Source organism: Gobius niger (assembly GCF_951799975.1).
Source record: "Gobius niger genome assembly, chromosome: 21".
NCBI lineage: Eukaryota > Metazoa > Chordata > Actinopteri > Gobiiformes > Gobiidae > Gobius > Gobius niger.
The window spans coordinates 3,059,746-3,086,136 of record NC_136872.1 but is presented as its reverse complement, the minus strand read 5'-3'; the positions used below and the strand labels follow the sequence as shown (position 1 = coordinate 3,086,136).

Sequence of the window (26,391 nt, the reverse complement as noted above, 5' to 3'; positions counted from 1 at the left end):
GTAGAATATATAGTATTTTACCCAATAAATAAAATTGAAACACAAGCATTAATTTTATGACAGATATTTTCATCATTGAAAAATACCTCATAAATGTACAAACAAACATTTATGAGGCTCACCCCTGCTAAGATATGACTGTAAACTTTACGGGGAGTGGGTGCGTCTCCAGCTCGTCTCCATGGAGATGTGACGAAAGGCAGTACAATTTGAGATTTGAAAAGGTTAGTGTTTCATCCAAGTCCATTCTTTTATTACACACTGCAGTAAGAGCATGTTCTGTGTCATTAGGATATGGTTTTTGTTTTGCTGTATCAGTATAGTCCAAAATGTTACGCAGTGTACCTTTAAGCATGGCGAGGTATGTTTTGTCATAGCATTTATAGACTTTCTGTGGTTTCTTTATCACAGAAAGTCTCATGACCGGCTCCTGCAGATGCAAACTGTCATTGTGTCCTTGGGCAAGACACTTCAGCCGTGCCATGTGTGAGTGGATGGCGGTGGTCGCTGTGACTGTTGGCGCAGATGTGAGCAGCCTCGCTTCTGTCAGTCTGCCCCAGGGGAACTGTGGCTACAAATGTAGTTTACCAGCATCAGCACGGAGTGAATGAGCCCCCTCCCTCTCATGTGTGACGCACTCTGGGTGTGACTGTGTCGTATGAAAAGTCCCGTCCCGTCCCTTATCATTAACATTTTTAGTGGCCTTGATTAGCATTTAGCTGAGAGGCCACTCTGACATTCTAATTTGTATCTTAACCCTCGTGTGGCCTTCGCGGGTCTTTTTGACCCGCTGGCATGTTCCGGGCATTTGGATGCAAGGTGACACAAGGGGGCGCCCTTCCAACCTTCTCTGTGTAAATGTGAGTTGACTTTCTTCAGAGTGAGACTTTAGGTCAGACACCATGAGTGACAGTAACATGACGCTAAATACAGTGAGCTCTTTGTTTGCAGTAAAAAGTCAGAGGCCTCTTTGCTCTTCAGTCACAGACTGAGAAGTGAAGAAGGAAGTCATGGAGCTTCTGCTTTAGACAGAACTTCAGACTTCTGCTGCATGTAAGAGTCATATTATATCATATCAAATGTTGTAATCTGTAAAGCACTTTTGATACCTTTCGGTATGCGAAGTGCTTTATAAATAAAGATTGATTGATCATATTCTGAAACTCAAATCTGTAGTAAAAACATAATATATGGAAATAATTATTACAATTACAAAAAGAAAATATAATAATAAAGAAAACATATTTGAAAATCATGTATCTAACCAAAAAAATTGTTTTATTTACTCTCATTCTAAAAAAAAAAATACAAACAAACTGTAACCATGTGTATCTGCTGTAGAGTCATGTTTGTCCCAGTTCCTCTGAGTCGTGGTGAGTCATGGTGGACCATGACAGATGTGGACAGGACTGTGGTAGATCTACTTTTACTTTGGAGAAAATCGTTACTATAGTAACTGTTGAAGAAATGAACCTCATGAGTCAGTCCTGCTGCACCACGACTCAGAGGAACTGGGACAAACATGACTTTACAGCAGATACAAATGGTTAGGGTTTGTTTGGGTTTTCTTTTTTAGAATGAGAGTAAATTAAAAAAAAAACATTTTTTTTTTATTAGATACAGCATTTTTGTAATTGTAATTATTTTCCCTATATTATGTATTTACTACATATTTGTGTTTCAGAATATGAATCAATCAAACTTTATTTATAAAGCGCTTTTCATACCAAAAGGCATCACAAAGTGCTTTACAGATTACAACATTTGATATGATATAATATGACCCCCACATGCAGCAGAAGTCTGAAGTTCTGTCTAAAGCAGAAGCTCCATGACTTCCTTCTTCACTTCTCAGTCTGTGACTGAAGAGCAATGAGGCCTCAGCCTTTTTGGAAACAAAGAGCTCACTGTATTTAGCGTCATGTTACTGTCACTCATGGTGTCTGACCTAAAGTCTAACTCTGAAGAAAGTCAACTCACGTTTACACAGAGAAGGTTGGAAGGGCGCCCCCTTGTGTCACCTTGCATCCAAATGCCCGGAACATGCCAGCGGGTCAAAAAGACCCGCGAAGGCCACACGAGGGTTAAGTCAAATCTCAAAAGCTCTGTACATGAATTAAAGGCACACTGTGTAACATTTTGGATGATACTGTTGCCGATACAAATGATCAGCTGACACAGAAAAGTCTATTTTGGCAGGGGGGGGTAACCAAACAATGGATTTGGATGAGGACCAAACCTATTTATTTGGCTGCCTTTAGTCGATGATCACCATGGAGACGAGCTGGAGACGTCCCGCTCACACTAAAGTCACAGTCAGGTCTGAGGAGAGGTGACAGCAAACACGCATGTTTGTTTGGTCATTTTGTTTAGGTATTTTTCAACAATGAAAAAAAAAGTAATGCAACAAAAGCCTGTATTTTGTTCTATTTATCGGGTGAAATGTTACACGGTGTGGCTTTAATGATTGACCTCACCTTTATGTGTGACAACAGCTGAAAACGTCTGGATCCTTCACAATTTGTGACGTTTGTTGGCTAATGCTAACGGCTATAGGAACATTTTTGCCTTCCACAACGGTGACCTTTCGGACGCTCCCGAACCTGAGACAAAATTGGTCCTGAAACCCTAAAAAAAACAAGTGTGCATGGTCATAGAGGTCACTGGGATGGAAAGCAAAAACACCAAGCTGAAAGGTCAAATATGCACTAACATCAACTTTTTATTCCATATGAAAAGTTACATAATGCACATTTAAAAAAAAAAAAGTAACAAATAAGATCATAAGCCATGAATAAATGTCCTGTTTGTTTGTGTTCAGGGCTCACGATTCCAAACGTGTGAGCCCACTCCTGAACCGCCCTGCTGATAACGCGTTTAGATAATCCATCATAAAAAGAATCGCCATAAACAAAGATTAAGCGGCGAAGTGGAAACAGCGTGACCGAGAAGAGCTGCGTGTTCAGAGTGTTGTGTGTCTATATGGGAAACACTTAAAGCATCCACACCCACCCACTCACCCACCCCCCCCACCCACCCCACCCAGACACGGGCCAAGTGTCCTTTATAAAGGCTCCCGGGCTGAACCTTGGTCCTCTCAGGCGCACGACCCAGGCTGGCCGTGATGGAGGGATTATTGACTATTTTAACGCTGTTGTTTTTTGTTTGCGGCTGTAGAAGCGGGAGGTAAGTTTTAATCAGCTTTTCTCCATTACACTTTATTTTCTTTATCTGGCTATTTATGCATTATTTTTGTTATATTATTATTTATACCAGGGGTAGGCAAGTTTGTGTCACGGAGGGCCGATTTTCTTTATTGCCAAAACACCAAGGGCCAAAGCTCACAATTATAGCCCAAAAGTAAAGCACCTTTTCTCTACAAATATATGTTTTGCACATAATATATGATCTAATGGGGTGTTTTGCTGGGAAATGTGAAAATATTGACAGTATTCCACATTTTACAGTACTTTTCACGTATTTGGTCTCTGATTTATGAATAAATGTTTCTTCAAAATTCTCTTGGGGCCAAAGGTTTTAGGCTGGAGGGCCAAATTTGGCCCGTGGGCCTGACGTTGCCTACCCCTGGTTTATACTATCTAACTGTATATACCCATCACATTTTTTTTATTTTTTTAATCTTTTTTAAAATATTTGTTTTTCATTCCCAATGGAGCGATGATTTTGAATTGAGTGGGCATTTCCAAATTTGATCATACTTATTTTTTTCCTCATTTTAGAAGCACGCCAATATTATTTCCAAGTTCTTTACATTTTTTTTTATTTCATTTTTTTATTGAAACCGAATGAAACAATAACACACAGCTGATGTTTGTGTCCTGTTCTTTTGCAGCCTCCAGAACAGCCTTGCAGAGGAAGGTAGGCTTCTGTTTTTGTGTACATTATATACAATATATATATTATATATTCTATGTATAGAGCTTGTGATCTGCCGCTCACTGACTCACTCACAGATAAGTGGACTTTACCTGTTCGTGCTGTTCCTTTGCCCATAAACACCCCCAGGTCCTAATGTGAAATTATTAACAGGATGTGATTCAACACGAGTCGCAGGTCTATAGAGACCGTAAGAATATGTGTGATAAAGATGAGTGTTGACCTCTGACCCCCCGCCTTAAAGGAACAGGCCACCGTTTTTACATACTGAGATATGTTCTTACCTGAGCTTTGACGAGTTCTTCAGGACCTGTCTGATCTTCCCCCGTGCCTTCAGTCACGTAAACACAGCGCAGACGGCGTTAGCATTTAGCCTCTCCCTCTCTCCTCTATAGCTCCAAAACAGGTCAAGATAGAAGCTACCAAGCTCTTCCACGGTTTCCCTATTTAAATATGGTTACGTGAAGTGTTCCACTACAAAGTATAATTACACAAAATTAAACAATGTGGATTTTCTAAGCGGATAAAAGGGGGAACTATATTGTAAGGCGTAATAATACCAGGTGTAGTCTTCACTTTACTGTGCGGATGCCAAATTACTCCTGGTATTATTACGCCTTACAATATAGTCCCAAGGGGCTGGTCCGATATGTGTCGCGATAAATATAAGTATTTATATTATTTTACATTACATATTAACCTTCACATGTGTAAATAGAAAACAGTCAGGTGTCCAGAGGTTATGAACCCAATGCCATTTGACATTTATTAACCTCTTAACTCCCGCCTGAACAGAGAGCATTTTCTCCAGTTCAGCTTTACCCAAATCCTGTAGGCCAGTGTAACGCCTCATTTGAAAGCTAAGATCTACAAAACTCATCTAAATGGATCTTTTTCCTCACGTCATCCGATTTTTTTCCATCTTTTTTTTTTGGGGGGGGGGGGGGGGGGGTATTCAACTAATTTTGTAACTTTTTTGTCATTTTTTTTAATCAATTTTTTGTAATTTTTAGTCACATTTTTTGTCTTTTTTTAATCATTACTTTTGTCATTTTTTGTCACATTTTTGTCACATTTTTTGTCCTTTTTTTGTCCATTTTTTGTCACATTTTTGTCATTTTTTCATCACTTTTTTGACAAAGTTTTCTCACTTTTTTTGTCACATCTTCATCATTGTTTTCGTCTCAGTTCTGTCGCTATTTTCACAGCTTTTTTCCAGGAGCTTTTGGATTGGGGTAAAGCCAAACTGGAGAAAATGTGCTCGGTTCAGGTGGGAGTTAAGGGGTTAAGTGTTTAGATTGAAAAGTCCATTAAAATGTAACGAAATGCTGTGTAACTATAAAAAAGTACAAGAGAAAAAAGCCAAATCAAATCAATCAAAAACTTAACTAGGCTTCTCATTTTATAAAATACAAATAAACAACACTATGAGGAATAGCATCTGCACATTGTAACTGGAAATGCAAAAATGTCAAGTTCATCCTTTTAACTTCAATTCATCCTTTTCATGAAGTATTGAATGTTACTATACTTTAATTAGGCATCTTTTGGCATTGCGGCAAAAAGTATTGCAAAATATTGCAAAAAAATATTTTGTTCCAAGTCCCCACTAAAAACCTGAACTAAAATAGTGGTGCAGGGCCTGAATAAGCTTTGTCTAATGGGAAGATATTATGTCTCTGTAGTGAGAAAACGACACTGGCTAGTTTGTTTTCGTCAGTAGAATCTCGGAGGCTAACGAGCAGTGACCTAAGCATCTCTGTTGTTCTCAGGAGCCGTGCTGACTTCATGTGACTTTAACCAGGACAGCAGCCCGTTCTGCCAGTTCACCCAGGACCAGAGCGATCAGTCGGACTGGATCCGACACAAAGGAAAGACACCCACCGACGGGACCGGACCCGATGGGGACTACCCAGACGGGAGTGAGTCTCTTACCGCCTTAAAGATAACAAAGAGGGTCACGAGGGCTGAATCAGTCAACAGAAGCACTTTCCGTGGCTTGTATATCATGTTAATAGCGCTGTACAAAGATCCCCTTTCTGAATAACAACTGAAATGTCATTCTTTGCTCTGCAGAGGGATATTACATCTACCATGAGTGTGACAATGTAGCAAACGGGCAGAAAGCTCGTATCGTGAGTCCTGCCCTGTCACCGTCGACCTCTCAGTTCTGTGTCCATTTCCGGTACCACATGTATGGATCTGACGACAAAAACGCACTCCGAGTTTTGATCAGAAGTCCCAGCGGTGATGAGGAAGTGTGGAATAAGACTGGCTTTCAGAGTCCGTCCTGGCTGAAGGGGGCGGTCACGGTGCCCAGCAGACCAGGCGTCAACGTAAGGACACGACGATGAGGCTGTGTTTGACCACTGATGATTTCAATGGTTTGAATGGTCACGGAGATCCAATCTGTGGGGTCAAATAATTCTTAATTTAGTAAGATTTAGTAGATTGCATTTAAGTAAGCACTGGGGTTTGCAATTTGATGTAATTTAAGTAATATGAATATCTATAGTATATTATTATCTATATTAATATTAACCCCTTAACTCCCACCTGAACCGAGCACATTTTCTCCAGTTTGGCTTTAGCCCAGTCCAAAAGCTTCTGGAAAAAAGCTGTGAAAATAGCAACAAAACTGAGATGAAAACAATGATGAAAAAGTGACAAAAAAGTGACGAAAAATTGATAAAAAAGTGGCAAAAATGTCACAAAAATGTCACAAGAGATTGACAAAAAATTGACGAAAAAAGGACAAAAATGTGACAAAAATGTGACAACAATTTGACAAAAAAATTACAAAAATGAGACAAAAAATGAGACAAAAAAATGACAAAAATGTGATCAAAAATTGACAAAAAATGTGACAAAAAAAGAAAAAAAATGTGACCAAAAATGACCAAAAAATGACAAAATGAGTTGAAATGATGGAAAAAAAATCTGATGACGTGAGGAAAAAGATCTTCTCGGTTCAGGCGTGAGTTAACATATTAATATACCGCCCCTTGATGATCTCACACACTAATCACATTTCCCAGGGCTATCACCTTGACCAATGAGACGAGCTTTCCGGTGAGGGGAAAATGTCTCTCTCTCATTTTGAAACTGGGAGTAGCTTTCAGGTCCAATCAGGAGGGGACTTGATTGTTTACTTTTGAAATCAATCTGTTTCCCTCCCCATTTTGCAATCTTCCAGACTATCACTTTAATGTAATCTGAATAACATAAGTGTGAAGGTGAGACATTGTAAATGAATGCTTTTATTTGATGCAGATAGACACATTTGAACTTGAAGGCAGTTGTGTGTATAATGTGCAAATTCGACATTGTACACGTACTATAAACAATTTGGGCTATCTTATTTACTTTTTGGTAAACTAGACATCTCTCGTTTGTAATAACCCATTCAATCCAAGTCAAAATCAAAAACCTGTAAACAGAAGGTGTAATGTTATGCAGAGATCTTTGACAAAGAGCTGATATTGCTTGATGTATATTTCTAGTGAACGTCATAGGAGAGCAAACTGGACAATTATCACTGACGTTATCTCCTGTGATAGAACCAACTGTTAATGTGACATAGCTAAGTAAACAAAAATAAGTAATCTTGCTCTTGTTTAAGGTGGTGTTTGAAGCTGAGAGAGGTTTTACTCCTTCCTGTGACTCTGCACTGGACAACATAGTCATTTCAGAGGGAGCGTGTCCTTGTGAGTCAGCGTTCCAATAGTCTTGTTCCCAGATAACGTTTGATAAGATAGTCCATCCATGTTCTTACATGTTTTTCTGTCCACAGCTTGCCTGACTGGTTGTGATTTTGACGTACTCGATGATCTTTGTGGGTGGACCGTAGCCTCAGATCCTGATATTTTTGGATTTGAACAGTGGAATGGGCAAACTGACACTCCGGACACTGGCCCTGATGATGACTATTCGAAACCTGGGTGTAAGACTTGGTCTCTGTTTATTTGTACGGTCCTATTATATTATGCATAACAGTGAACATTTCACAAAAAATTCTATACCTTAGGATTATTTTAGCATGTTCATTACATGTTCAAATGTCTTGAAATGTTGCTTTTTGAGCGACCAGTGATCAACAAGATCCATCCATCTAGTTTCTTTATCAGAGCGTGGGCAGTATGACCAGAGATACCCAGACTTCCCTCTCCATGCATCCATCCTCCAGCTTATCTGGGAGATACCAAGGTGTTCCCGGGCCAGCTTAGAGACATAGTCACTCCAGAAGGTCCTGGGTCTTCCTCGGGAGCCTCCTCTCAATAGGATTCGCCTGGAACACCTCCCAGGAGGTATCCGAAACAGATGCCCAGGCCACCTGAGTTGACCTTAGGGGGGACAGCTCTACTCTGCGCTTCCCTTGGAAGGCTAGAGCTCATCATCCCCAGCCACCCTGCGAAGGAAACTTATTTCAGCCGCTTGTATTTCCGACCTTGTCCTTCTGGTCATTGTCCAGATGTCATGACCGTAGGTGAGGGTAGGAACGTAGATCAACCGGTAAATCAAGCTTTGCCTTTCAACGCAACTCTTTTTTCATCATAACAGACTGATACTGCAAACACTTACCTGTCCTTTCTGTTCAAAAGAAAAACCGTCTGGGCAGCTGCTCGCAGCCTATCATTTCACGCTATTACCCGTAACAGTCCAATCACGCACCAAGAGACGGAAGCCGTCACCCGTCACCACCACGCACTCTACCAATAAACATTAAAGATGGCGGCGTGCCGACCGACACACCGTTGTCTTCTGCTCTTTCGTCTCTTTTAAAAAATTTGGAAAGTATAAAATCCCTAAAACCGGAGCAAGAAACCGCATTGGAAGCGTTCCTCGTAAAAAAGGACGCTTGTTTCTGCGACGTATCCAGCGTTGCTCTAATTCAGGGGTGTCCAAACTTTTCTCACTGAGGGGCCACATACAGAAAAACATCTGGGCCGCACTCAGTCGAGGTCAGATATATAACTTCACCTCTATTGTATGTAAAATCAAAAATCAAGTGTTAACTATGCTCAGTGTTTCCTACAGATTTCAAGGGGACTGTGGTGGGAGAGAGCGGCCTCCAGGGGGGGATTTTTTTTAATTATTTGCGTTTTCCTGCATTCTGGTGCATTTTAAGCAATAAATAAAAACTATTTTTGACTATTACGCTGCTATGAAAAGAATAATCTCTGGTTAATATACACAGGGTACAGCTTTTTTTGGTACAAACTAATGTATTAGTGGGAAACCCTGATGCTTTTTAATTGAACATGCTTAAAGTAAAAAAAAAAAAAAAAAACTTTTATTAAATGGATTTTCATTTATTTCATATATATTCAGTTAAAGCAAAAAATAATAGTAATAATATATATTTTTTTTTCCGATTATATTTTTAGAAATTGCTGCAGTTGGCCCGCGGGCCGTAGTTTGGACACCCCTGGTCTGATTGGTTGATGCCAGTTGTCAATCACGCCCACTGGGAAATCGCTGAGCTCATGCTCGCTCACAGACTACATGTCTTTGAAATATCTTTTGAAAAAGCATGTAGTTTGGCAGGTCAGGCAGTGCAGACACTGCACCTGATCTGTCCATCAATCTCATGCTCCATCCGTCCTTCACTCATGAACAAGAAATTATCCACCGGCAACCGCCAAGCGGAAGAAGGAGTTCTATCTGGCCTTGTTGGCTTGTACGACTCCTGAGGTGTCTGACCGGTACCAGCAGGCCAAGTGTGCCGGTACAGAGGCAAAAGCTCGGGTCTAGGAGGAGTTTGGAGAGGCCATGGAGGACTATCAACAAGCTGGCTTTGTAATCATTTTATGATGCCTGAGGGGAGGCATGTTTATCATTTTTCATGAAAGAAAAACATTAACAACAATTATGTTGTTTTTTAACAAAAATTATGATAAAAGCTCAAAAGACAATGTGGCATAATGTGGGCCCTTTCATATGTATTTCAATATATTAATTGATCATTACATTCAGACTATGAATTGACGTCTGATCTGTCTAACTTCCAGTCGGCCAATACATGCTAATGGATTCCAGTGAAACTTTACCTGGAGCTCAGTCTCAGATAGAAAGCCCAGTGGTAACACCGTCCACAGGCTGTCTGGAACTAAGCTTCTACTACTATCTGTACGGCACCAGCACCCAGATGGAGATAAGTGTCCATGCCATGTCAGGTAAACGTACATAATACTGTTGTCAAAAATGAAAAGTGCAATATGAATGTTGGCCTGGTGTTGATGATCTATCTTGGAAACATTCAGGTGGAGCTCTAGGACCTGCACTCTTCTCTAAAAAGGGAAATCAGGGTCAAGGCTGGAAGCCTGCATTTGTCCAGTATCTGGGTTCCTCTCCTTTCAAGGTAAAATAAATCAGTTTTAAATAAACACGTGTTGTATTTTAACCTTTCTCTATGGTTGCACACATGAATATACTCTTCCACATTTCAGTTTGTGATTGTCGGTACATTTGGAGAAACTCTTAAGACTGATATTGCCGTTGATGCCGTCTGTGTATTGAGCTGCCAACGTAAGAATCGCACCAAATGTTTTCCTTACTGTTACTGAGCTATTCATAACAACTGACACAAAATGTTTAATCATTATAGCTCCTCCAACAACTCCTGCGCCACCAGTGACAACTGCAGGGCCCAGCACACCAAAGCCATCAACACCTGGGCCAACAACACCAAGACCATCAACACCTGGGCCAACAACACCAAAACCATCAACACCAGGACCCACAACGCCAAAACCACCAACACCAGGTCCTTCTACTCCAAAACCATCGACACCAGGACCCACAACGCCAAAACCATCTACACCAGGACCCACAACGCCAAAACCATCTACACCAGGACCCACAACGCCAAAACCATCTACACCAGGACCCACAACGCCAAAGCCATCTACACCAGGACCCACAACGCCAAAACCATCTACACCAGGACCCACAACGCCAAAACCATCTACACCAGGGCCTTCTACTCCAAAACCATCTACACCAGGACCCACAACGCCAAAACCATCTACACCAGGACCCACAACGCCAAAACCATCTACACCAGGACCCACAACGCCAAAACCATCTACACCAGGACCCACAACGCCAAAACCATCTACACCAGGACCCACAACGCCAAAGCCATCTACACCAGGACCCACAACGCCAAAACCACCAACACCAGGACCTTCTACTCCGAAGCCATCAACTCCTGGACCAACAACACCAAAACCATCGACACCGGGGCCTTCTACTCCGAAGCCGTCAACTCCTGGACCAACAACACCAAAACCACCAACACCAGGGCCTTCTACTCCGAAGCCATCAACTCCTGGACCAACAACACCAAAACCACCAACACCAGGGCCTTCTACTCCAAAGCCATCAACTCCTGGACCAACAACACCAAAACCATCGACACCGGGACCTTCTACTCCGAAGCCGTCAACTCCTGGACCAACAACGCCAAAACCACCAACACCAGGACCTTCTACTCCGAAGCCATCAACTCCTGGAACAACCACACCAAAACCTACCACCCCAACACCTCCAAGTGAGTATTCTCCTTCTACCTCTGACTTTGTTTGTAGAGAATGATCTCATCCATTCTTCATCTGGTCCCACACAGTTCCCTGCCCTCCTGACTCTGAGTACATTGAGTGCGGCCCTCCCTGTATCCCCACCTGCCAGGAACCATCCAGCGACTGCTCTGGCTCCTGCATCAGTGGCTGTTTCTGCAAACCTGGCTATGTCTTCAAGGGACGCCGTTGTGTGCCTCTGGAGAAATGTGGCTGCCTGGATGATGAAAACAACTACTACGAGGTAATGATTTAGACCAGGGGCAGCAAAATCCGGCCCACTAGCATATATCCTGTTGCTCCTCGGGTGATTGACCAAACAAAGTGGCCGCCAGGATTGAGCTAACTGTTATGATCTGTGGCTGCTGCAGTTGGTCAGGTCCAGGTTCAGACACACTATGTGCCCAAAGGGTGAGATGCCATAGCAAATGTGTTGTAATCTTTGACCTTTTTACCCCCTAAATTCCCAATGAAAAACTCCAGAAACACTGAAAATATGATCAGATAATTCTTTCAACTTTTCCTTTATTATTTTATTTTTGTGTTAAGCATTGAGTTTTGGGCCAGCAGGGAGAGTCCCTGATCCCCCATCTTTTACCGAGGAAATAAATATCTACCCCTGGGGGAGACCAACCAAGTCTTAAAACTGAGGGTTTTTTATTTTTTATTTTAGTATAACTTATACTAAAAAAGGCTCAAGGTTGACAGAATCAAGTGTAAAAGCCTGAATAAATTGTAATGTTAAACCTTTAACCCCTTAACTCCCACCTGAACCGAGCACATTTTCTCCAGTTTGGCTTTACCCCAGTCCAAAAGCTTTTGGAAAAAAGCTGTGAAAATAGCAACAAAACTGAGACGAAAACAATGATGGAAATGTGACAAAAAAGTGAGAAAACATTGACAAAAAATTGATTACTTGATGAAAAAGTGGCAAAATGTCACAAAAATGTCACAAGAAATTGACAAAATGTGACAAAATGTGACAAAAAATGACAAAAATGTGACAAAAAATGACAAAAAAAAATTGACAAAATTTGACAAAAATGTGATAAAAATGACAAAAATGTGACAAAAAATGACAAAAAAAAATTGACAAAATTTGATAAAAATGTGATAAAAATGTGACAAAAAAATGACAAAAATTTCTCCAAAAAATGACCACAAAATGACAAAAATGTGATAAAAAAAAAATTGACCAAAAAAATGACAAAAAAATGTGACATAAAATGACAAAAAAGTTACAAAAATGAGTTGAATACCCAACAAAAAAATGATGGAAAGAAAAATCTGATGACGTGAGGAAAAAGATCCTCTCGGTTCAGGTGGGAGTTAAGAGGTTAAAAACCTTTCCCTGATGCCTTCCGAGAATAACGAATGTCAGTTCTGCTAACACATTTGTGTCTTTTGTAATCCTAGCCTGGTGAAATTCTGTTTGGAGATGGCTGTTCGAAGCTTTGTCGCTGCGCTGGAAACTACACTCTGGAATGTGTGGATAACTCATGTGACCCCACGGAAGAGTGTCGGGAGGTGAACGGTGTCGCAGGATGCTACCCTAAAGGTCATTTTCAGAAAACGTGCATTTCATTGTTTGATATTTAGCTCTCAATTCACCTCATGACACTCGTTTTTCAGTTCGAGTGAGTATCTCTGACCTTACCTGGCACATAATGACAGTAGATTTTGGTAAAAGAAGCGTCATTTTTGCTCATGGCAGTGATTGACTCAAACTGTGAATTATAAAGTCACTGCCTGCCACTTTGTTGACATGGTCATTCAGGGTTTTTTTTTTCTGAATACTCAAACACAGAAAATGTCACGTTCTTTTTTTGCAGGTACATCCACTTGCATTGCTTCTGGAGATCCTCATTACACCACATTTGACAAGCGCAAGTACAACTTCATGGGGAACTGCAGTTACTTGATGTCCGCTCCTTGCAACAAAACGGGGCCGTACTTCGAGGTCCACACTGACAATGAGAACCGCTGGAATAATCCCTCCATCTCCTACGTGAAAGCTGTGCACACCCACGTGTACATGCTCAAGATTTCTATCCTGAAAGGCGGCACTGTGCAGGTAGGATTCTGTCAGTAGGTGCATTTCCGTAGGGGCAGGGCGGGACGGTTTGTGGGTGTTTCCCGCTTTACAATGTTAACAGTGCTGCTCCCTGGAAGAAGTCCAATCCTTGCTCTGGGTCCGGTTTGGTCCAGTTGGGCGCGCATTGAAAAATCTACTCCAAAGCTACTTTAACAAATACTGAAATATAGTTTTCTACAATATAGATACAAAGACATACAGTATGGAGAGGAGCAAAGTGGTTCAGCAGCTCATAAATACATAAATAACCGAGAATGCTAAGATGATGCGTCATGTTAGCATTATGCTACATGCTAACGCTAGCCAGGACTGCCGGTTTCCCGCTTCTACCTGAGAATCTGCTGTAAAAAAAACATCCATGTGGACCTGTTTCAGACTGTACTTTATTTGTATGTGATAAATAAGTTTATATTCCGCCAGAAAAGGGATTAAAAAGAGCAAAGAAAATGGTGTCTCCCAAATCAGACTTCCTTCCTATGACTGGATGCCGTCTGTATCTAAAAGCTAAAAACTTGCTTTTAAAGTATTTCGAACGCATTTGTCTAAATTCTAATTCTAATTAACCCCATTACGTTGCATTCAGAGTTCATAAAATGTGGCAAAAGGTAGTTTCTCATGTACCGTAGCTCCACAACGCCACTAGCGGGAATGACCAAACATCTTTCTCTTTATTATTTACATTACATTCTGATTAAAAAGTGAGCTCCGAGTAAGACCCAAACCCTAATAAGACACTAACTCCTACTAATCATATAAAAATTCATTCTCTATCCCCAGATCAATGGGACCAATGTGAACTTGCCTGTGGATCCAGCACCTGGAGTGTCTGTGTTCAAGTCCGGGAAGCACTACACTGTGGCACTGGCCTTCGGCGTCACCGTTCGATACGATGGAAACCACTACATGGACGTCAAAGTGACCAAAGAGTAAGAAAACATCACGAGTCAGGTCGTTGGCGGCACTTCCGAGACATTTTATAAAGGCAAACCGTGCGTTTAGCCCATACACCATCTCGAGTGTGCCATACGTCAGAGACACGATTAATAGTGTCTGCTACAGTGAAAGGTTAGGATGTTTTTTTATTTCATCTTTACCGACTGTCCTCTGCAGCTTCCAAACGGAATTGTGCGGACTTTGTGGAGACTATGATGGAGACGCTAAGGACGACTTCAGGAAACCCGACGGATCTCTGACCAACAGCGCCAATGACTTTGGCCATAGCTGGAACACTAACCCACTGTAAGTAAAACCAGTTTATTTGAGAGAGAAGATTTATTCTTAGATGTGTCTTTGTTCAGTGTTACATTCATGTTATGTAACTTTGGAAAACTGGGCTATGGACAAAATGCATACGTTTGTGTAGGCTCTCGGTTGTCCTGGAATTTTACAGCGAGGTTGAAATTTAAATATGGCTGCCTGGACTGGGATGATGTTTCGTTTCCTTCTTCTTGCTCTTGTAGTCTAATGTAGGACTGGTTACACACATAAGGTCTATTTCTAAAATCTGCCCAGGCCTAGTGGGAGGAGTCAGGACCGCCATAACCACACCCACCGTATGCTTTGTTTACACAAAAACAGTCTCACTGGTATTTGTTCTTTCCCCCTTCAACCACTGTTACAACAAGAGCGAGCAGAAACTTAGGAACTACCATATTTTCCGGACTATAAGTCACTCCGGAGAATAAATCGCACCGGTCAAAAAATGTGTAATGAAGAGGAAAAAAACATATATAAGTCACTCTGGAGTTTTTGTCGCACCAGTCAAAAAATGTGTAATGAAGAGGAAAAAAACATATTTAAGTCGCTCTGGAGTATAAGTCATACCAGTCAAAAAATGTGTAATGAAGAGGAAAAAAACATATATAAGTCGCTCTGGAGTATAAGTCGCACCAGTCAAAAAATGTGTAATGAAGAGGAAAAAAACATATAGAAGTCTCTCTGGAGTATAAGTCATACCAGTCAAAAAATGTGTAATGAAGAGGAAAAAAACATATATAAGTCACTCTGGAGTATAAGTCGCACCAGTCAAAAAATGTGTAATGAAGAGGAAAAAAACATATATAAGTCGCTCTGGAGTATAAGTCGCACCAGTCAAAAAATGTGTAATGAAGAGGAAAAAAACATATATAAGTCTCTCTGGAGTATAAGTGGCACCAGCTTTGGCAACTACCTGGGCAAATGATATATTTTGATATATAAGTTGCACCCCCAGCCAAAATACAGTAAAAGTGAGAAGGCGCTTGTATCGCACATGTTATATTACCCAGCCTCACCCTTTCTCCAAGACGGCACAGGTTTTTTTCTCTCGGTGTCGCTCATGCCCTTTATTTCTTATTGACAACAGCTGCAACGTCAAACCCAACACCACAGTCCCTGGGTGCACCGATGAAGAGCAGGATTTGTACGAGTCCTCCGGATTTTGTGGGATGTTGCTGGACAAAGACGGCCCGTTTGCCAAATGCCACCCTAAAGTCAACCCTAACGTAAGATGGGCACAAACACATTTACATTTTTGCACCCATGTATAGGCAGGTTGTAGACTCTGTGGACCTCCTGGTGTTGCCGGGACAGACTTTCTCCAGATCTTTGGCTATGTTCAGTTGGCCTATCTGCAGGACAGGAAGTGTGCATTTATGCTAATTTGGGCCAATGCCTGACCAAATGCTAACCTGTTTTGTGATCAGTGTCGTTTTCTGTGTGGATGGCCACTTAATGTTGAGATAAATGTTGAGCAAAACAAAGCTAGCTTATTGTCGAGTCAAAACAAGACTTAAAAATAGTGTCAGGACAGAGTGAAATAGTGCTCAAGACGGAGCGAGTCAAAACAAGACTTAAAAATAGTGCTCAAGACAGAGCGAGTCAATACAAGACTTAAAAATAGTGCTCAAGACAGAGCAAAATAGTGCTCAAGACAGAGTGAGTCAAAACAAGACTTAAAAATAGTGTCAAGACAGAGCAAAATAGTGCTCAAGACAGAGTGAGTCAAAACAAGACTTAAAAATAGTGCTCAAGACAGAGTGAAATAGTGCTCAAGACAGAGCGAGTCAAAACAAGACTTAAAAATAGTGCTCAAGACAGAACAAGTCAAAACAAGACTTAAAAGTAGTGCTCAAGACATAGTGAAATAGTGCTCAAGACATAGTGAAATAGTGCTCAAGACAGAGTGAGTCAAAACAAGACTTAAAAATAGTGTCAAGACAGAGCAAAATAGTGCTCAAGACAGAGCGAGTCAATACAAGACTTAAAAATAGTGCTCCAGACAGAGTGAGTCAAAACAAGACTTAAAAATAGTGTCAAGACAGAGCAAAATAGTGCTCAAGACAGAGTGAAATAGTGCTCAAGACAGAGCGAGTCAATACAAGACTTAAAAATAGTGCTCAAGACAGAGCGAGTCAAAACAAGACTTAAAAATAGTGCTCAAGACAGAGTGAAATAGTGCTCAAGACAGAGCGGGTAAAAACAAGACTTACAAAATGCATATAACTGAAAGTATTTTATCTACACTCTTGCCTCTTTCTGTAATTGATTCATTTTATGTTGATGTTTTTATTGATTGATTTGTTTTTCTTATATTTTATGCTGCTTTAACTGTGAAGCACTTTGAATTGCCTTGTGTATGAATTGTGCTCTACAAATGAACTTGCCTTGCCTTGTTTCTGGTCTGGGACTCCTATGAGGCGATGCATCTCTTGTTGGAAACATTTAGAAAAAAAAAATCCACTGCTTTGCCTTTTGAGATGCTAAAATGTGTAGATTGTGTTTCAACAAAGGGAAATGCATCTGAAAAGAGAAAAGCCTCTGCTTCTGCTTGGAGATCTCTACTGTAGGATTAGCCTCTTGTGCATATTTGAATTAAAGGTGCACACAACTTCTCATAACTTTGTCATAACCTGCTTGCAAGTGTCTGGCTCAAAATAAAAATAAAAAACCCTCTTGTAGACGTGTTAGAATCTGAAAAGCTTTAGTTGACGGAGGTTATTATTTTCTCTCTCCCAGAGTTTCTTCAAAGACTGTCTGTTTGACCTGTGTGAACTGGACGGAGCCCGGCCCGTTCTGTGCGAGGCCATCGAGTCCTACGTGAACGAGTGCCAGGACCGCGGAGTGGATATCGGAACCTGGAGGAACGAAACCTTCTGCCGTGAGGAGGACTTTCTTTCTTATGAATAACCAAAGCTTGGGCAGAAGAGAATAGTCAAATAACATCACATATTGATATACAAACATCAAATGAGTGAAAACTCGCAATACATTTCCCCCTCATGTTTATGCCAGTAATCTACAGCTAAAGTTTCAAATTGATGTCTCTTCATTTTTAGAACAGTTGCTATTGGCCTGCAGTGTTGTGTGGGAACATCAGAGTGTCCAGTGTCTGCTGTTTCATGGATGTATTTGTGTTGTGTGTGCAGCCCTGAAGTGCGACGAGAACAGCCACTATGAGCCGTGCGCAGCCCCCTGTCAGGAAACCTGCTCCGGCCGGCCCTCGGTGGGCTGCGGTGGGCCCTGCTCCGAGGCCTGTGTGTGCGACCCTGGGTATGTGCTCAGCGCAGGCAAGTGTGTGAAGGAGAGCTCCTGCGGATGCAACCACACCAACGGACAGTACTACCAGGTGAAAAAAAAAACATTCACAATACGAAACTTAACCTCGTAACCCAGCGCATGTTCTCCAGCTTGGCTTTACCCAAATCTAAGGCTTAGGGCAGGGGTAGGCAAGTTTGCGTCGTGGAGGGCCGATTTGCATCATTGCCAAAACACCAAGGGCCGAACCTCACCAGAACTTTTTTTCTGCAAATGCCAAGTGGTTCTGGCTTCGGGACCCACTATTACCCTCGGATGACGAGCCAAGACCCAAATACAACTGTAATTTGTCATATATATAAATATATAAATATAAAATATTGTATTTTAAACCAATTTTTTTATTGAACAAGCGGTAGATATGCTTTTAAAGGAATAGGCCACCGTTTTTACATACTGTGATATGCTCTTAACTCACTTTAGACGTGTTAATATATACCCGTCTGGTCTTTGTCCGTGCGCTCTGCCAGGCAAACGGAGCACATACGCAGCCTCTCCCACATGTCACATAGCTCCAAAAAAGCTCACGATAGAAGTTACCAAGCTCTTCCACGTGTTCTCTATTTAAATAAAGTTACGTGAAGTGTTTTCATGCGAAGTATATTTACACAGAAATGTAACGTGTCGATTTTATAAGCAGATAAAAAGGGGGACTATATTGTGAGGCGTAATGATACGAGGAGTAAAACGTCCGCGCAGTAACTCCTGAAGGTTATTGACGGAAGTGAGCGGGGAAGTCTTTAGGAGTTACTGCGCGGACGTTTTGCTCCTCGTATCATTACGCCTCACAATATAGTCCCCCTTTTTATTTGCTTATAAAATCGACATGCTACATTTCTGTGTAAATATACTTCGTATGAAAACACTTCACGTAACTGTATTTAAATAGGGAACACGTGGAAGAGCTTGGTAGCTTCTATCGTGAGCTTTTTTGGAGCTATATGACATGTGGGAGAGGCTGCGTATGTGCTCCGTTTGCCTGGCAGAGCGCACGGACAAAGACCAGACGGGGATATATTAACTCGACTAAAGTGAGGTAAGAACATATCACAGTATGTAAAAACGGTGGCCTATTCCTTTAAGAGATCAAAACAACCCAATATTATTCATTTTAACAGACTCTGGTGTGTTTCCATGCAGTTTCAGATGGAAAATATGGAAGTAAAAAAAAGGTTCCCATGACCCACTGAAAATGGTTCCGCGACCCACTTTTGGGTCACTGTTTTACGTTATAAATGTCCAAGTGGGATGTTCAGTCAGGACATTTTAATAATACTGCATTTTTAGAGTATTTTATCATGTATTTGATCTCTTATTGGCATAATAATATTTCTCAGAATCATCTTAGGGGCCAGAGGTTCTGTCCTGGATTGCCAGATTTGGCCCCCGGGCCTGACGTTGCCTACCCCTGGCTTAGGGGGTTAAAGTGCATGACAGGTTTAAATCCTTTTCAAAAAAATGTCTTATTTAGACTGATAACATCTGTTGTAACAATTATCATTTTGTTTCAGTGAAGCAGCAAATGAATTATTTAAGTTTTAAGCTCCTCTATCTATGTCACTTCCTGTCAGTGTCCAATAAGGAAGTGAAGCTAAAAACATCAAAGTCTTGGTCTGATTAGGAAATAAGTCTAAATGAGTGAAAGTCATTTAATCACACGCTTAAAGGGACTATACGGAGTTTAAAAATGTTTTCCTCCCCCTACATGTTCCTCCATGTCCTAATGTGTAGAATGAGCTCAGACCTGTTCACCACAACTGCCTCTGAAATCCTGCACTGTCACTCAGAAAGTTACTTCGGGTCTGAAGTGCCGTCATGCACGAGCTTAATATAGAAGCTGCAGTTACACGTATGACCTGAGGTGGCAGTAGTGAGTATAAAATTGGCCAATTTGCATCTAGCCCCTTTAAAACATAATCCCATATGTGTTCATTTATAAATGAGAAGCTACAATGGAAATCGCCTTGAAATAAAAGAAAAACTAATACATAATATAAGTTGCATGTATTTATAATATAGCCATTGTTAAGTCATTTATTTCAAAGCATCACTTGTAGTTTCCAGCTCTGCAAATATATTTGGACTTTTATGTTCATCTCTAAAGCATTCATTGACTTGTTTGTAACTAATAGTCACTTTGTGTCGGGCTAAACCGTGTGTGTCGTGTGTGTGCAGCCTGAAGAGGAGTTCTATCTGGAGAACTGTCTGCTCAAGTGCAAATGTAAGCCTCCCTTCGTGGAGTGCTCCGCCGCCGACTGCCCCCCCATGACCCAGTGTCAGCTCCAGGACGGAGAGCTGGGCTGCGTCGCCACTGGTGAGACACCGCACCGCCAAGGCACCGGAATCAAAATGGCATTCTCCACGATCATGATGGGGATTTTTACCATGTTTTACCATGAGTGCAGTGGAAGAGCCAGTGATACTGACTCAACTGAGACTGAGTATTTGTGGAGACTGAACGACGATGAAGCCATATTTTTCAAATATCATCAGAAATATACATAAGTGTAAACATCTGAATTCAAATCGCTAAAGCTAATTGTGCTTAATAGACAACTATTCAGGACAATAGTAGGGGGGGAAATAAATTGACCCCTTTTTTTTCTTTTTTTCCCCCACTTTCTCCAATTTAAACCAGTTCCCAATTACTACTAAATTTCCTCCTTTCCCCCCAATTAATTTCCACATTTCCTCCCAATTTTTTTCCAATTTTCCCCCTGTCTTTTATTATTTTTAACACATTTTTTATATTTTTTTCCCCGAATTTCCTCCAATATTTTTCCCAATTTTTATTTCCCCCCCAATTTCTTGACATTGGAGATTAACTCAATATTGTAAATGTGCATATCTTCCAAGTAGCATTTTCAATATAATCTTGTACTACATAGTATATGGACACAATATTTGATTTTTTTTCTTTTTTACATTAAAGCGTCTAATCCCATCATTGTTCATGAACTATAATACTAGGAAAAGCTATATTTGATATTTTTGCCATATCAAGTTACTGCATATTACAGTTAAAGTAGTGCTTCTCCTTATATCCACTATAGAAATAACCAAAACAATGTCTTTCCGTTTCCAGTACGTTTTGAACATAATAATGTGCCCTTTTTGCTGGAAAGTTTTCCCTGGCGTATGACACTGTGAGCTTGGCTGACGTGGTGTGACGGTCTGTCCCGCAGGCTCTCAGGACTGTGTCATCTCTGGAGATCCACATTACACCACGTTTGACAAGAAGTTCTTCAGCTTCATGGGCACCTGCACCTACACTCTGGCCAGGACCTGCAAGAACGACACGGGTACCTCGCCTTTCCTCTACATCAGTGCTGCTTTCACAACCCTCACACTGTGCAGAGCGCCATGCATTTGTCAGCGTGCCGTTAGCTAAAAGCGCTGCAGTGATGGCTTTTTACCGTTTTACTCAAGTGAGAAAACAGATACTTCATTTGAACATTCCTGGCAGGACACTGGTTTTCTGTGGAGGGGAAGAACGAGGAGCGAGGCGGACCGGGGCTGTCCTACCTCCGGAAACTCTACGTGACCGTGGACGGCGTCACCATCACTCTGATGAAGGCCCGGCGAACGCTGGTCAGTGAACGCCACGCCGCACGAACCTCTTATATTTGTCCTCGCCAAAAACAGGCCGGTGAAACAACAGGTTTGTGTTTTTGTGTCTCTGCAGGTGAACGGTCGGCGCGTGGCCCTCCCTCACTCCCTGCCCCCCCAGGTGTCCATCAGCCTGGCCGGGCAGTACGTCACGCTGCAGACGCGCTTCGGCCTGGTGGTGCGCTGGGACGGCAACCACTACGCCCAGATCACAGTGCCCAGGTGGGTCGCCATGGCAGCACAGTAAACATAGATACAGACGGCATCTCGTCATAGAAGGGGGCGTGGCCTCGCCGAGGGGAAAATAGAATCTTTAGAGAAACACAATTTTTCACTCTTTTTAGCCATTTTCTGGTGGAATATGAACTTATTTATCACATAAATAAAGTCAAGTGTAAATCGGGCCCATATGGATATTTTCTCACAGCAGATTGTTCAGTAGAAGTGAAAAAACGGCAGTTGTAGCAAGCGCTAGCTAACCGTTAGCATTAGCCCGATGCTAACATGTAGCAAATGCTGAATTATGAATATAGTTTCTACTAAATAATGACACAAAGAAATGGGGAGGAGCAAAGTGGTTCAACAGCCCATGAATACATGAATAACGGAGAATGCTAGCTGGATGCTACATGTTAGCATCGGGCTAATGCTAACGGTTAGCTAGCGCTTGCTACAACTGCTGTTTTTTCACTTCTACTGCACAATCTGCTGTGAGAATGTATCCATATGGGCCCGATTTACACTTGACTTTATTTGTATGTGATAAATAAGTTGATATTCCACCAGAAAATGGCAAAAAAGAGTGGAAAATTGTGTTTCTCTAAAGATTCTATTTTCCCCCTCGGCGAAGCCACGCCCCCTTCTATGACGAGATGCCGTCTGTATCTATAGGCTGTATCTGAATGTCCACACTATTCCCTATATAGTGACTATATAGAGCTCACGCCATTTTGTAGGGGTGTCCGAATGTCCAGAGAGAAAAAAGTGGTCCACTCGAAATTTCCCACAATGCATCTCGAAAAGTAGTGCGCATCGATGGTCGCTAAATGGGTCAATATAGACCACAATGCATTGCGAGAGTGGGAGAAGAGCCTGACAGAGACAGGTCTTTGAACTAAACAACACGACTGAAGTAAATCAGCTGTTTCAGTCGCGTGTTTGTGTTTCTCATGAATAAACGACCTAAATATAAACGGATACGGTGAAAAGATGCTAACGTTAGCTGCTAACCTTTAGCTTGAGCTGTTAAATGACCGACAGCTTCTTCTCGAATAATCCAAGCCATTCATGTAAAATCCATGTGAAGTAAAAGCGTATCTGACTCGTATTAATCCATAAATATTCCACTGTTTCATGAGTTTGGTCTTTATCGCAGAAATACATTATTCCCGGAGTTTAGCGAACTTTTAGGATTCGGATACAGCCATATTCTCCTTATTCTCCTCTGTAATGTTAACGCTCCTCCTTGTCCTCCTTGTCCTCCTTGTCCTCCTTGTCCTCCTTGTCCTCCTTGTCCTCCGCAGCTCCTTCTCTGACCAGCTGTGTGGTTTGTGCGGAGATTACGACGGGAACCCGAGCAACGACTTCACCAAACCGGACGGCTCCCTGGTAACCAACGTCAACGACTTCGGCAACAGCTGGCAGACGGCGGAGGACGAGGACGATGTGTAGGTTCAATCTATGAACTGGGGATGCACCGATACCAGTATCAGGTATCGGGCCGATACCACATGCTTGTACTCATACTCGTACTCATTCATGAGGTCCCGATACCAGAAACCGATACCATTTGGCGCACCGCTCAGCTGAGGAGAGAAGAAGCAACAAACTGGAGAATTCTTTAGTGTAAACACAATAATCCACATAGAGCTGACTTTATTACAGACTGCGCTCTCTAAACCAGAGTCTGAGCTGGATTTAACCAGAGCTTATTGTTGTTCGTGCTGCAGCGTCTGCAGTGTTTACAACAAACAGGCTAACGTTGCTAACTCGCGGCTAGCAGTTTTGGCCATTCTGACGCCGTTTTATGCCCAGGGGTTTATTCATCTGAAAAACTAACCCAGCGACTAAAAAGTCCTCAGAAAATCCAAATGAAAGACATACAGCATGTTTATATTGAGCCAAAATGAGCTGCAGCAAAACAATGAAAACGCTGTAGCTACTCGCTAACTTACTACAAACACACGAGAAAATCTACAGGAGCTGAAGTAAAGACGAAAAGAGACCGTTTAAGTAACATCTCAATACTATTGTTAAATAAAAATACATAAAGGAATAAAGCACAGGCATTGGGAGCTTTTGGTCATGGGCTTTTCTGTCTATGATGGACAGTGCAATAAAAATAAAAAATTATATTGAATGAAAATAAAAATAAATAAATAAATGGCATCAGCACAATTCTAATATAACTGCTCTTAAATGTGTCGCCTACTTTACTTAAGGAAATGTACATGAGTAAATTTACTAATTACAAACCAACCTGCTGTGAAAAAAGTAAGAATGTTGAAGAAAATGCCTTGTACTCGTATCGGTATTCGGTATCGGCGAGTACTTAAATCCAAGTACTCGTACTCGTATCGGTTTTAGAAAAAGTGGTATCGGTGCATCCCTCCTATAAACCTTTTATTTATAAACCATTGTAGTTGGAGAAAGAACCGAGCTAAACATCGGATCAGAGCAATAATTAAACACGTTACTGTGAAGATTAGGGTTTTTTTGTTTCTCATAAAGGCGTCTAAAAGTACAAATAAATACCAGCATGTGGAGTTTGATCCCGGTGGATCACAGTGATGTGAGCAAGTGTGCTTGTTCCTGCAGCTGCACCCCCGGCACTAAGCCCGACCCGGACTGCGACCCGGCTCTGGAGGCCGAGGTGGTCAAGCCGGACAAGTGCGGCAAACTCAAAGACCCCGCCGGACCCTTCAGGTGAGGAGGGGAATCATTTATTTATTCAAATCACTGAGGTCGAGGTTTTGGAAACTAGAAAAAACACTTTGGGACTTAAGTGCAAAGGTTTGACTTCAGCCGCCATTTTCACCATTTTGTTCCTATTTCAGCCTGGTTTGGTTTCGGTCATAAGTTATTTATTTCAATTTGATGAATTAGTTCAATAGAATGCTGCACAGTTTTGTCAAATAAAAGAGAGTTGAATAAATAAAATAATAAATCTGTGTGAGCTGTACAACAGTTCCCTTAAAACAGTCCAGATCAAAAGTGTAAGTTTAAAATGTTTTAAATATTCACGGTTCATGGTTAGATCTTAACAAGGTTCTCAGTAGAACAAGAAGAAAAGGGAGTGAGACAAAAGATTGAGTTTTATTTATATCCTTTTTAAAGTGAAATAGTGTGTTTTTGCAGCTGATCATAGGTTTAGGACCTCATGGTCAAATGTGGATTCATGTCATGCTTGGGTTGTTGAGCTGCATAAGCAGAACCTCTTCACTGCTGAGTAGAAGATCCAAAAAATAGATCTGATTGGCTGGAGGATCCTCGGCCCACATGAAAAATGACTCTGAATCCACATTTTGCACAGATTTGTCCTTTTAAAGGCATCTGGTCAAAAACAGACTCTTTCAGTTCATTTGTTGTTTTCACTCATTTATTATTATTTTTGTCTCACTTCCATTTCTTGTTGTTGTATATTAAAGTTCTACTTAGAACCTTGTTAAAATCCAGTCATGTAAAATGTGATCTTGTTTTTATTATTTTCCAAATGGTCTTAAACTTTTGTTCGGGACAGTGTTCACATGATTTGTCCAGTTTACTTTCTAATGGGACAGAACGTTGGACCTTTAATGCCTTTTTTTTTACTCTTATCTGATCACGTTTCTATCTCGGTGTGTAAGACTGGAGCTGGTGTGTTGAAACTGTGTCCTTGAGTTGATTCTTTAATCATTTATGACATGAGGCAATAAGACGATATAAAGGCCTGTTGTCTGGTGGAAATGTGCACGTGCACGTGTTTATCTGCACAAAGGACTGCTGTAAACATGAATTACTTTATATCTGACTGAACAATGGTTGGCATGGTGACAACTCTTCATATTCTGTGATTGGGAAAGTCCCGCTGATATTTCAGAGTCTGGGAGTCCTGCCCCAGAGGAACCTGCTGTAAATTTTTCAAAGTTTTTAGTGGAACATTAAACTCTATTGTATCTAAGTTGTTTTTTTAATGTTTGTCATACTTTTTATGTGAAGGATTATTCTGTAGCTCACCCTAATGAGAGCACATTTCGATGTTAGTGATTGGACAGACTAAGGCCTGCACTGTGGTCTCGGTGTAGCACCCCCGCTGGTTCTCATGCATTACTTTCCTCTGTTTTAGGGAGTGCATAAAGGTGGTGGACCCCACCCCGTTCTTCCAGAGCTGTGTGTACGACATGTGCCAGTTTTACGGACAGCAGCAAGTCCTGTGTGACCAGCTGCAGGCCTACACCGACGCCTGCCAGAGCGCAGGGGCCAAGGTGCACCAGTGGAGGGCGCCTGACTTCTGCCGTGAGTACCGGTGTAGGAGAGGGCACTGGAGAGGGTACTGGAGAGGGCACTGGAGAGGGCACTGGAGAGGGCACTGGAGAGGGTACTGGAGAGGGCACTGGAGAGGGTACTGGAGAGGGTACTGGAGAGGGCAATGGAGAG

General features: G+C 41.6%; 1 protein-coding gene across 1 annotated transcript in view; it reads left to right on the top strand.

Moving 5' to 3' along the window:
• Nucleotides 1–353: 353 nt before the first annotated feature.
• Nucleotides 354–26,391, top strand: part of zanl (zonadhesin, like) — a gene marked incomplete at both ends in the record, with an annotated part of 53,800 nt that continues 27,762 nt past the window's right edge. The window contains 26 exons of the mRNA XM_079580136.1: nucleotides 354–361; nucleotides 2,822–2,838; nucleotides 3,826–3,879; nucleotides 5,670–5,819; nucleotides 5,974–6,233; nucleotides 7,520–7,604; nucleotides 7,691–7,840; nucleotides 9,909–10,073; nucleotides 10,161–10,258; nucleotides 10,347–10,425; nucleotides 10,505–11,452; nucleotides 11,528–11,721; nucleotides 12,894–13,035; nucleotides 13,310–13,551; nucleotides 14,350–14,498; nucleotides 14,683–14,811; nucleotides 15,917–16,055; nucleotides 17,569–17,710; nucleotides 17,979–18,178; nucleotides 20,323–20,461; nucleotides 21,333–21,449; nucleotides 21,614–21,738; nucleotides 21,833–21,978; nucleotides 23,280–23,423; nucleotides 24,574–24,681; nucleotides 26,081–26,250. Coding sequence (XP_079436262.1) covers nucleotides 354–361; nucleotides 2,822–2,838; nucleotides 3,826–3,879; nucleotides 5,670–5,819; nucleotides 5,974–6,233; nucleotides 7,520–7,604; nucleotides 7,691–7,840; nucleotides 9,909–10,073; nucleotides 10,161–10,258; nucleotides 10,347–10,425; nucleotides 10,505–11,452; nucleotides 11,528–11,721; nucleotides 12,894–13,035; nucleotides 13,310–13,551; nucleotides 14,350–14,498; nucleotides 14,683–14,811; nucleotides 15,917–16,055; nucleotides 17,569–17,710; nucleotides 17,979–18,178; nucleotides 20,323–20,461; nucleotides 21,333–21,449; nucleotides 21,614–21,738; nucleotides 21,833–21,978; nucleotides 23,280–23,423; nucleotides 24,574–24,681; nucleotides 26,081–26,250 — 4,300 coding nt within the window. The remainder of the gene's footprint in view (nucleotides 362–2,821; nucleotides 2,839–3,825; nucleotides 3,880–5,669; nucleotides 5,820–5,973; nucleotides 6,234–7,519; nucleotides 7,605–7,690; nucleotides 7,841–9,908; nucleotides 10,074–10,160; nucleotides 10,259–10,346; nucleotides 10,426–10,504; nucleotides 11,453–11,527; nucleotides 11,722–12,893; nucleotides 13,036–13,309; nucleotides 13,552–14,349; nucleotides 14,499–14,682; nucleotides 14,812–15,916; nucleotides 16,056–17,568; nucleotides 17,711–17,978; nucleotides 18,179–20,322; nucleotides 20,462–21,332; nucleotides 21,450–21,613; nucleotides 21,739–21,832; nucleotides 21,979–23,279; nucleotides 23,424–24,573; nucleotides 24,682–26,080; nucleotides 26,251–26,391) is intronic.